This window comes from Aquarana catesbeiana, linkage group LG06 (assembly GCF_042186555.1).
Source record: "Aquarana catesbeiana isolate 2022-GZ linkage group LG06, ASM4218655v1, whole genome shotgun sequence".
NCBI classification, from domain to species: Eukaryota; Metazoa; Chordata; class Amphibia; order Anura; family Ranidae; genus Aquarana; species Aquarana catesbeiana.
The window spans coordinates 56,434,715-56,447,614 of NC_133329.1; the positions used below are offsets into that span (position 1 = coordinate 56,434,715).

General features: G+C 44.7%; 1 protein-coding gene across 2 annotated transcripts; it reads left to right on the forward strand.

Annotated features, from left to right (window-relative positions):
• The first annotated feature begins 259 nt into the window (after positions 1-259).
• Positions 260-12,677, forward strand: LOC141147586 (zymogen granule membrane protein 16-like). Of its 2 annotated transcripts, none has more exons than XM_073634811.1 (4): positions 260-399; positions 3,886-4,008; positions 9,379-9,493; positions 12,219-12,677. In XM_073634811.1, exons 2-4 carry the CDS (start codon positions 3,936-3,938, stop codon positions 12,520-12,522), a joined length of 492 nt encoding a protein of 163 aa, XP_073490912.1. In that variant the 5' UTR covers positions 260-399; positions 3,886-3,935; the 3' UTR covers positions 12,523-12,677. The 2 variants fall into 2 exon arrangements, with proteins under 2 accessions (XP_073490912.1, XP_073490913.1); XM_073634812.1 differs by having other exon boundaries at positions 281-399; positions 3,889-4,008.
• Positions 12,678-12,900: the final 223 nt, after the last annotated feature.

The window sequence follows — 12,900 nt, forward strand, 5'->3', positions numbered from 1 at the left end:
ACCATACCCCTAACCCTTAACCTAAAGCATAACCCTCAATGCAACCCCTAACCCTCAACTGAATACATTACGGAAAGGTTTATTAGGAGGGTGAAGGGCAGAATATGTTTAATAAGACAACTAAAAAGCATAAATTAAAGCTACATATTACCTAATATGTTAACTTTATCTACACCTTTCAGCTCCCCTTCACACATGACATGACTGACCAAGAACAGGCGAGTGGGGTATGGAAGGAGTTAATGTGGCGTCATTGAAGTGAAATATTATCTGACACCAGAGAGTTCTTGTGAATTTAGAAAAAATGTCGCAATCAATGTGTCTATATACACACTGAGCTATACTGTATATATACCGGTAGAAGGGAAGATAGATTCATCCAGTGACCAGGAACGAAAGGTGAGTTATGGCTACATAGTCTGTGGCAGACTCTTGTACAGGGTTTTTATGATTTATAGAGTGATATACACTATATTACAAAAGTATTGGGACACCTGCCTTTACATGCATATGAACTTTAATGGCATCCCAGTCTTAGTCCGTAGGGTTCAATATTGGGTTGGTCCACACTTTGCAGCTATAACAGCTTCTACTCTTCTAAGAAGGCCGTCCACAAGGTTTAGGAGTGTGTCTATGGGAATGTTTGCATAATAAAGGTGCATTTATTATTTTTTTCCCAAAAAGTGAACTTATCCTTTAATTCTGTCATATGATGACCAGAAGTTCAGTGAAGCAGCACTGAGAGAGCAGGAGCCAACAGCATTGATAGTTTGAAACTGCCAGTGCTGGGGGTAAGAATTGTATTGTAAGTTTACTTAAGAATGTTAACCGCTTCAGCCCCGGAAGATTTTACCCCCTTCCTGACCAGAGCACTTTTTGCGATTCGGCACTGCGTCGCTTTAACTGACAGTTGCGCGGTCGTGCGACGTTGCACCCAAACAAAATTGACATCCTCTTTTCCCCCACAAATGGAGCTTTCTTTTGGTGGTATTTGATCGCCTCTGCGGTTTTTATTTTTTGCGCTATAAACAATAAAAGAGCGACAATTTTGAAAAAAAAACGCAATATTTTTTACTTTTTGCTATAGTAAATATCCCCAAAAAATATATATAAAAAACTATTTTTTCCTCAGTTTAGGCCAATATGTATTCTTATACATATTTTTGTTAAAAAAAAAATCGCAATGCGCATATATTGATTGGTTTGCACAAAATTTATAGCGACTAGGGGATAGATTTATGGCATTTTTATTATTAATTTTTTTTTTATTATGGCGGCGATCTGCGATTTTTATTGGGACTGCGACATTATGGCGGAAACATTGGACACTTTTGACACTATTTTGGGACCATTGTCATTTATACAGCGATCAGTGCTATAAAAATGCATTGATTACTGTGTAAATGACACTGGCAGTGAAGGGGTTAACCACTAGGGGGGCGATGAAGGGGTTAAGTGTGTCCTAGGGAGTGATTCTAACTGTGGGGGGGAGGGGCTTCAACACACATAACAGTGATCACCGCACCGATGACAGGGAGTAGTGATCTCTGTCATGTCACTGGGCAAAACGGGGAAATGCTCTGTTTACAAAAGCATCTCCCAATTCTACCTCTCCGTGACACGAACGCGGGCACCCGGCGGGCATCAAGTCCGTGGGACCCACGGTCATGGAGACCGCAGCGGGCACTGCTGCTTAAATGGCACGTACCTGTACGCCCTTTTGCCCACCAGTGCCATTCTGCCGATGTATATCAGCGTACGCTGGTCAGGAAGCGGTTAAAGCGGAGTTCCACCCAAAAATGGAAATTCCGCTTATCCGGTCCCCCCCTCCCTCCGGTGTCACATTTGGCACCTTTCAGGGGGGAGAAGATACCTGTCTAATACAGGTATTTGCTCCCACTTCCAGCGATAGAACCTGCGGCGATCTCCGCCATGTCCGGCCCCCCCTCCTCCATCTTCTGAGAAACACACAGGTCCCAGAAGACAGCAGGGACCAGGGAGGACTTGCAGCGTGACTCGCGCATGCGCAGTAGGGAACCAGGCTGTGAAGCCGCAAAGCTTCACTTCCTGATTCCCTTACTGAAGATGCCGGCGTCTCCACCCAGGAGCCGAGGGACAGGTACCGTATATACTCAAGTATAAGCCGAGTTTTTCAGCACATTTTTTTGTGCTGAAAGTGCCCCCCTCGGCTTATACTGGAGTCAAGCACTTTTCTGCAGCATAAAATTTCATTTTCCGAACCGATTTTGGGGCCCCGTATTTCGGGCCACTTTGTGCAAACTCAGTGGAACGAGAACCACAACATATCTAAAGCTGGGGTTCCTAGCACCAAGTTGCCCTGAGATATGGGGCCCCAAATCGGTTCAGGAAATGTCATTCTCTGCTGCAGAAAAGTGCTTGACATTTTCTGAACTGATTTTTGGGGCCCTGTATCTCAGGGCCACTTGGTGCTATGAACCCCAGCTTTGGATATATTGTGGTGTTGGTTCCACTGGGTTTGCACCCCAAATTTGGGGTGCCTAGCGCTAAGTGGCCTTGAGATACGGGGCCCCAAAATCAGTCAACTGTGTCCATCTGCAGCAATCTCATTTCGGGACCCTTTGGGTCCAGAGACTCCAAATTTTGGCTGCAGCTAGGGGGCATCTAGGAACCCTTAACTACCGAGTTTGAAGCTCGGGGGACCTATGGCTGCAAATGGGCACAGTGAGGCTGCAAATGAGCTCAGTGAGGCTGCAAATGGGCATTGTTGACCCTCTTTTCCACTTACAGTAGCTGCGCATTTCTCACCCTAGGCTTATACTCGAGTCAATAGGTTATCCCAGTTTTTCGTGGTAAAATTAGGTGCCTCGGCGGTTGACTTATACTCCAGTATATACGGTAAGTGTCCTTATTTTAAAAGTCAGCAGCTGCAGTATTTGTAGATGCTGACTTTAATTTTTTTTTTTTTTTTTTTTTCGGCGGAACTCCGCTTTAAGGTTTAAAATACTGAGGCTTTAATACAACTTTAAAGCAGCATTCTTTGCTAATGCACGACTTGTGCAAACCTATTCTCAATGTAGAATTAACAAAAGTGCGGATGGACAGACCCAACAGGGGAAAAAAGGGGGAGAGAGAATGAGAAAAATATTAAGCTTTAAATAGAATTAAAGGATAAGTTCACTTTAAAAATAAATAAATAAATGCACATTTTTGCAGGTAAAAAAAATGTGCATTTATTATTTTTTTTATATTAGGAGCCTGTAAAGTATTGCACCAGCCATCAGCAGACCGCTGGTGCCATGCAGATCTCCTGTAGATCTGTCGGTGTATCTGAGTGCCTGTACATCCCCAGGTACACTGACAGGAAGAATCAATGAACTACTAAGAGCTGTGTGAATGAATGACGCGGCTGTGTAGGTGGAGCCCCGCAGGGCCGAGCTGATTTCAAAAAGTGAAAGCTAGTAAGGGGAACTTCTCCCTCTACTGCTGTCACAAGGACAGGGGGAGGGGGATGGAGCAGGGGCTGCAGCATTGGGGACATGTTACTCTAAAAACAGGTGGAACATGTAACATGTTCCCAAAGGTGAACTTATCCTTTAAAGGGAATATTTACAAAAACTGGAGCACTCAGAATCTGGTGCAGCTGTGCACGGCAGTCAATCAGCTTCTAACTTTAGATTGTTCAGTTAAGCTTTGACAATAAAACCTGGATGCCGATTGGTTTTTATGCAGAGCTGCCCCAGAGTATGCACTCTCCGGGTTTTAGTAAATCAACCCCAAAATGCGTTTAGTTTTGTGTCTATTTGAATTACAGTAACTCACAATTTCTAATGATATTTTGCATTCCCATATTTTTTTTGCATGAGTTTATTTATTTTTTTTTTTCTTTTTACTGTTGCCGCACAGAAGGTTTTGGAAGAATTTACTGTTTCGGCTGAGAGGCGCGGCTCTAGGTGATGACTGCTAAGACCAGGATGCTGACTCTCCTGTGTGCGTGCTTTCTGCTGGGCTCCACAGCGGCATCTATTGGTGAGCATGAGTTATTACAACTTACTACGCATCCCCTGTTATAGTGACCAGTCCATTATAATAATGAATACGGGAGGGCAGAAGCAGCTAATCGGCACAATCAATTATAAAAACTACCGTCAGTTATTTGCATTGTAAAAAAGTAAAAAGTAAAAACCTGACTGAGGCTCGGCCCCTCTTAAAATAATAATAATGCTCTCAAGATCCATAGGTGGAGGGACTTAAAAGACAATTAGGCAGAATATCCATACATATGTAATTGTATTATATAAAAAAAAACACAAACAATACCAAAAACCACAAGATAAAATAATAATTGGCCAATTATAAACTACCCCCCCAGCTGCACAAGGAAGCACCCCTAAAAAAAAAACAGGGTATATCCTCAATTTTGTGTATGAGACACAGACTGGAGTGTCCAATAGGTGATGTGGAAAGCTTGCATAAACAAAAAAATTTGTATAATTCCTCTTAAAGGTCAGCATATGACGACATATTGCATCCACACATATGTTGTATGACCTATCAGTGGATCCTATTGCATAATTTGTAGACAATATGTGCAATCCTAGATATAATAAAAAAATCTCCAGGCCCCTGCTGTATGAATCCTTCTATCTCCAAGGTATCTCTATAGGAGAAGAAGGGGAAAGGAGTGCTGTGAATTTCCTGCTTGGGAAATCAGTGGATCAAAAATGTATGTCAGAAAACTCTACACTGGGCTTAGATGTTCCCAATGCACATGATGCACCTCCACATACAAGGGTGTATCATGAAATGAGTGAGCCCGTGTGCAAGATCAAAAGCAGCCCTTAGGCAATGATAAGAGAAAAAAAAAAAAAAAGTGCCACGCTTAGAGCACCAACGGCGCACAGTGGCCGTGATTTAAATTGTGCTAGATATTGGGCGTGGCTTAAAGGGGTGTGGTTAGAGTCTGAGATGACTTACATAGTACAGAATGTTGTAATGTTAAAGCGGGATTCTGGCCAGCGAAAAAAAATTTTTAAAGTCAGCAGCTACAAACACTGTAACTGCTGACTTTAAATAAGTAGACTTACCTGTCCTGGGTGCCCGCGATGTCGGCTGCCCGAGGCCGACCCGTCCCTCGGCTCTCAGGACCCGGCACCGCCATCCTAACTAAGGGAAACAGGCAGTGGAGCCTTGCGGCTTCACTGCCAGTTTCCTACTGCGCACGCTCTAGCGGCGCTCTGTGAATGGCCCCGTGGTTTTCTGGGAACACACACAGTTTCCAGAAGGCAACGGAGCCGCTCACCGAGGAACAGGACACGCCGCGGAATACGAAGAGGCAGATTAGGAAGACTGCCTAGCAATAAGGGTTCAGGTAAGTTTAAATTTTTTTTTTTTTCAAATGTTTTTTTTTTTCAGGGTGGCCCTCCACTTTAACTATGGAATGTACAATGCAGAGTGTACGGTGGTGGGTAGAATGTGCAGGATGGTGTCAGTAGGGCAGTGGATAGTGTCAGTTGTTTTTTTGTTTTTATTGTTTTATTTTCTATAATTTTTTTTACCATTCTAACACTACACTAAAACTATACTCACACTACACTGACACTACATGAATGCTACACTAAAACTACACTGACACTACACTAAGACTACACTCACACTACACTTACACTACACTAAAACTACACTGACACTATACTCACACTACAATAACATAACACGAATGCTACACTGACACTACACTGACACTACAATCACACTACACTAACACTACACTGACACTACACTCACACTACACTGACACTACATTCACACTACACTAACACTACACTGACACTACACTAACACTACACTGACACTATACTTACACTATACTCACACTACACTAACACTTCACGAATGCTATTCTGACACTACACTAACACTACACTCACACTACACTGACACTATACTCACACTACACTAACACTACACGAATGCTACACTGACAGTATACTCACACTATTACACTGACACTACACTCACACTACACTCACACTATACTCACACTACACTAAGACCCCTTTCACACTTGTGCGAACTCAAAGTCGCACGATTTTACGGCCGCAATTTTGCTGTGATTTGGGAGCAGTACTACTTTGTACGACTTTGCCACAACTTTGGCAAACACTACACTAACACTACACTCACACTACACTCACACTACACTAACACTACACTGACACTACAATAATACTACGCTCACACTACACTCACACTACACTAACTCTACACTACCTCTACACTCATCATGACTTTGTCCAATCAGGGCTCTGACAGTGCTCTGTGCCTAATCGAGCAAAGCCTTGCACCTGACCAGCGGTGCATTGCCTTTGCCAATCAGGGCCCTAGAAAGCACTGAGCAGCACACAGTGCATTGTGGGGCGCTCGGCAGGCAAACATCCCGCTGAGTGCAAGTTCAGGTGCTCAGCAAACACCCAAATGGGCACTGTTTGGGGCCAAACAGCTCACCCATCACTGTCAGTGAACACCACTACTACTTAGCACAGCATTATTTTGTGAACACTGTAGGGTTGGTAGTCGCATTTATAAAGTCGATCTCTCAGGTGAAGTTCCCCAGTACATAGTCCCCTCAGTACCCCCAGTGCCTACCAGTGTAGAAGAAGCCAGCCCTTGCAAGTTGCTCTTGGCTCACCCCAGTGTATTGGTACCAGTTGTACATGGTTCCCAGTCTCTGCCTCTTCTCCTGTAGCTTGGGGTACTCTACCCACCAGCTGTCATCCTCGCCCCCAGGCAGTCTCTGCAGCTAGCTCAGGATCTGTGTACCCATTGAGTTTGTAGCCCTCATGAGGGAAATGTTTCCCACATGTCTGCCTAGTACAATAGCACAGATGGGGAAGTACGTGTGATGCTTGGATCCTGAATGGTTCCCGGGCCCCCAGCTCTGTAGTAGGATGCCCCTGCAGCAGAAGCATAGCATCCGGGCCGCAGATATAAGGAGCCAGCCAGTGCCAGTTGCTGAGGGGAGTCCAGCCATCCTGCAAGCTCACCAGCTACCTGACCCCACTCCACATGTCTTTTTATAATGAAGTTCTGGGGGTGTCCAGGCTGGTGGGTTCCCCAGTAGCCCAACATCTCTCTATTCAGATCACAGTATGATCAGAGATGCCTCCCTTCCCTTGGGCTCCATGGCAGCAAATTTACAAACATTTCACAACAGGCCAGGTCTGAAGACTTTCAGGCTGGGTTCCCACCGATGCGAATTGGATGTGGATTTCCCTGCATCCAATTCGCATAGCAGATGATTGTGACCGGCTCTCTATGGAGCCGGTTCACACACCTCCCCAGTGGCTCTGGTGCGAATGGCAAAGGAACCCTGTGCATCTTTTGGTCCATTTCAGGTCCGAATTCAGCCAAAAATTCTGTCTGAAATCGGACCTGAAATGGTGAATGGCGACACACCGGACTCCTGCGATCTCCAGTGTGAACCCAGCCTTAAAGATCCGGCAATGACCTGGCAACAGTGTTAACTTTAAAGTCAAATTTCTATTTAGTTTTAGTCATAGTCTTTTGACGAAAATGCCATTTTAGTTTTAGTCGTACTTTAGTCGACGGATGGCTTGCACCCGAGGGTACTTAGGGAACTTGGTCAAGTAATTGCCAGACCATTGTTCCTAATTTTTACAGACAGTCTACTGACTGGAATGGTACCAGCTGATTGGAGAAAAGCCAATGTAGCACCAATATTTAAAAAGGGCCCAAAAAACATCTCTGGGAATTACAGACCAGTTAGCCTAACATCAATAGTATGTAAACTCTTGGAGGGGATGATAAGGGACTATATACAAGATTTTAGTAATGAGAACGGTATGATTAGCAGTAATCAGCATGGATTCATGAAGAATCATTCTTGCCAAACCAATCTATTAATCTTCTATGAGGAGGTGAGTTGCCAGCTAGATAAAAGAAGGCCCGTAGATGTGGTGTATCTGGATTTTGCAAAAGCATTTGACACAGTTCCCCATAAACGTTTACTGTACAAAATAAGGTCTGTTGGCATGGACCATAGGGTGAGTACATAGATTGAAAACTGGCTACAAGGGCGTGTTCAAAGGGTGGTGATAAATGGGGAGTACTCAGAATGGTCAGGGGTGGGTAGTGGGGTCCCCCAGGGTTCTGTGCTGGGACCAATCCTATTTATTTTGTTCATAAACGACCTGGAGGATGGGATAAACAGTTCAATCTCTGTATTTGCAGACGGTACTAAGCTAAGCAGGGCAATAACTTCGCCGCAGGATGTGGAAACCTTGCAAGAAGATCTGAACAAATTAATGGGGTGGGCGACTACATGGCAAATGAGGTTCAATGTAGAAAAATGTAAAATAATGCATTTGGGTGGCAAAAATATGAATTCAATCTATACACTGGGGGGAGAACCTCTGGGGGAATCTAGGATGGAAAAGGACCTGGGGGTCCTAGTAGATGGTAGGCATGCAATGCCAAGCTACTGCTAACAAAGCAAACAGAATATTGGCATGCATTAAAAAGGGGATCAACTCCAGAGATAAAACGATAATTCTCCCACTCTACAAGACTCTGGTCCAGACGCACCTGGAGTATGCTGTCCAGTTCTGGGCACCAGTCCTCAGGAAGGATGTACTGGAAATGGAGCGAGTACAAAGAAGGGCAACAAAGCTAATAAAGGGTCTGGAGGATCTTAGTTATGAGGAAAGGTTGTGAGCACTGAACTTATTCTCTCTGGAGAAGAGACGCTTGAGAGGGGATATGATTTCAATATACAAATATTCATAAAGAAAAAAAATATTGCTTTTTGATAAAAAGAAGTGCAACTTTGAAATATAAAAAAACAACAAAAAAGAACGAAAAAAAAACTGTAAACTCTATTGGCTGTAATGCCATTTCACATATTACTTGAGTATAAAAAAGCCTTTTTCTTACTTTTTTATTTTTTTTTTTTATTTTTAGGAGCTTAGTAGATGCCCCCTTCTTATTCTTATGTGTTAAATTTTAACAGTATTAATTTTGACGTCGCATTTCGATTTAGTTTTAGTCATAGTATTTTGACTAAGATGCCATTTTAGTTTTAGTTGTATTTTAGTCATCTGAATTTTTTTAGTTATAGTCGTATTTTAGTCATCTAAAATGGTGTTAATTTAGTCAATGAAAATATTTTTATCTACGAAATTAACACTGCCTGGCAATGTTAACAAAATTCCAACATTGCCAGGTAATTTCCAGCAAATTCCCAGGTATGGCCATCACCCATCCCCAAGTCTCACCATAGCTGGTCTAGCTGAATGCATGCAGAATTGCAGATACATTATACACATTCATGTGTAGGTGACCCCTGCCTGACTGCTCTCCTATATCTCACTGTTGTAGAGAGTGGAGTCTCATATGGAGACAATGGAGACAACGCTTTTTCCTTCTCCGATGGGCAACAACATGGGCCAATTACAGCCATTCGCATCAGGGAGGGTCCCAGTTGTCTGAATGGGTAAGATTTGTCTGACTATAGCTTTTCTACTACACTTTATATACATACAACTTTTTCAGCACATTTCAGTAGAATGTATAATGTCAGTCTGCTGCAGGGAGAAGAAAGCATTTCCTCAGTCTCCTCTCCCCCCCTCTCCCCCAGTGATCAAGCTGCAACAGTGTAACTTTGTAGCAGCATGTCCAGGCCCGGATTTACTCCCTTTGCCACCCGAAGGCCTGGTCCTTCAATGCCCCCCCCCCCCACACACACACACACACACACCACCATTCTCGTCCTTTATCGATGACTGCTACAATAGATCAATTAAAAACATATCTCCACACATGAGAACACTGAAAATAACTGGCTTTAATTGTACAGACTGAAAATACTCTGTAATGCAGAAAATGCCTTTTAAAGATTATAGCAGTAAGAAACTCCCTACAATTTTCACCTGCTGCGCTCACCCCAGACGTCCTCTTCGCCACTCAGCCTGGCCATTGATTGGCTAGAGTGGATGGATTGAAAGCAGCGCAGGCATTGGCTCGCGCTGCTGTCAATCACATCCAATGATGTGGCGCGCCGGGGGGCGGGGCCGAGTGATACAGTGAGCCGCCGGCTGTATCACGGGAGCGCGCCCACAAGAACTAACCCATATGCGAGAGAGCTTGCATGAAGGGGGTTAGTTCTTGAGGGAAGGAGCCGAGACAGGCGCTGAGGGACCCCAGAAGATCAGGTTCGGGGCCACTCTGTGCAAAACGAGCTGCACAGTGGAGGTAAGTATAACATGTTTGTTATTTTAAAAAAAGAAAAAAAATTGCCTTTACAACCCCTTTAATGAGCCTGTTGCACAAATCACTTTATTGCACTTTATTTACCCACTGACATACATGACTGACCTGACTACTGACATACATGACTGACCTGACTACTGACATACATGACTGACCTGACTACTGACATACATGACTGACCTGACTACTGACATACATGACTGACCTGACTACTGACATACATGACTGACCTGACTACTGACATACATGACTGACCTGACTACTGACATACATGACTGACCTGACTACTGACATACATGATTGACCTGACTACTGACATACATGACTGACCTGACTACTGACATACATGACTGACCTGACTACTGACATACATGACTGACCTGACTACTGACATACATGACTGACCTGACTACTGACATACATGACTGACCTGACTACTGACATACATGACTGACCTGACTACTGACATACATGGCTGACCTGACTACTGACAGACATGACTGACCTGACTACTGACATACATGACTGACCTGACTACTGACATACATGACTGACCTGATTACTGACATACATGACTGACCTGACTACTGACATACATGACTGACCTGACTACTGACATACATGACTGACCTGACTACTGACATACATGACTGACCTGACTACTGACATACATGACTGACCTGACTACTGACATACATGACTGACCTGACTACTGGCATACATGACTGACCTACCTACTGGCATACATGACTGACCTACCTGACATACATGACTGACCTACCTGACATACATGACTGACCTGACTCCTCACATAAAAGACTGACCTACCTACTGACCTACCTGACTGACCTGACTACTGACATACATGACTGACCTACCTGACTGACCTGACTACTGACATACATGACTGACCTGACTACTGACATACATGACTGACCTACCTGACATACAGATTGTTGCTGCTCAGTCTTACCTGTCCTGTAGTGTGTGAGTACACTCATTCCGGGCTCCGGCATTCACCGTCCACGTCCACCACTCAGACAGCCCTGCAGACAGGCAGTGCCAGGATAGAAGAGCCGCCCGTCCATTTACACAGAACGAGCGGCTCAGCGTGGATCTCCCAGTGCCCAGCGCGGCCGCACAGTGTCATTCCCACCTCCTCCTGGACCCGGCAGCGTAACATAACTGTATGTTAGTGCAGGGGGGGGGGGGGGCGGTCGCGAAAGCCAAAAAGTCGCAGCAGAAGCGGCGCCGCCCCTGCACCACTGCCGCCCCGAGGCCTGGCCTCGTTGGCCTTGTGGGAAATCCATCCCTGAGCATGTCACAGGGTCAGAGGCTGTAGCAGGGGCTGATCTGTATGAGACATTTGTGAACTCAGCCCAGAGATGCACATGTGCTAAGAATTAAAGTGGTTGTACACCCTGTATAATCACTTTTACCTACAGGTAAACCTATATTAAGGCTTACCTGTAGGTGCTGGAAATACCTCCTAAACCTTCACGGTTTTGGAGATATTTACAATAGAGCCGTTTCTCCGTAGACTATGTCTATGGCACAGGCGCACTTTAGAAACGGCGATCGTGCTGTTTCTAAAGGGGTCATGCCGTGACTGGTGGCTCCCACGCGCATGCCCGGAAGTGACATCACACGGCTCCGGCCAGTTACAGTTCGCGGCCCCAGAAGGAAGAGGGGTGAAGATGGACGCTCGCTGCTAGGGGGGGCAACAGTGACATCGCAGGCTGCTATTTCAGGTAAGTGACACATAGTGGGCTACTATGCGATGTATAGTAGCCCATTATGCTTTACCTGTGCAGGGAAATAATGAGGAAGTAAAACCCATCAGGGTTTACTTCCTCTTTAAACGATTGTGTCATCTCTGAGCCAACATCCCAGTCCAGGAAGTAGATGCATGAACAAAGATGTTCACTTCTTCATATGTTCTCCTCCAGGATTCACTTCAAATTTGGTACCTACTGGGCGCCTTTTTCGGGAGACCATGGTGGTGTCTTCCAGGAGTTCTTGCTGCACAGCAATGAAAATATCATTCAGGTGTCGGGAAAGTTCTCCAATTGTGTGAATGAGCTGCTCTTCGTGACAAACTTCGGGAGGATATTCAAAGTCGGGCAACCATCAGGCACAAGCTTCAATGATTTTCCGAAGACTAAGGGCAATGTACTGCTCTACATTAGTGGGCGATACTCCAACGTCCTGAATAGCATCCGCTTTCACTGGGGTGTCCATCCAAACAAATAACACCTCAACAATGGTTCTAATTGACCTCCAGAACTGAGATCTGGAGCCCACCAGAGCCAACCAGAAGACTGGGCTTCCTCAATGCCCACTTGCTACCCATCCAGCTTATTCTACTTTCCTTGGATTTGAGAAAAAAATAAAGATTTTAAATCATATTTTGTGTTCCAATTTGTTAGTGCTCTCTACTGTAGCTATTACTTGAAGGAGATGTTTAATATGTTTGCTTTTTGTCTATAGCGCTTACTCCTGGAAGTGCCGATGAGGATATGTCCAGGGGTCCCAAAGTAGTACAGAGGCCGCCTGCCACAGACACAGCCCCAATCACACCAACAACGCAGGCTCCGTTTAGGGGATGTCTTTTTAGAAATGATTGCGGAA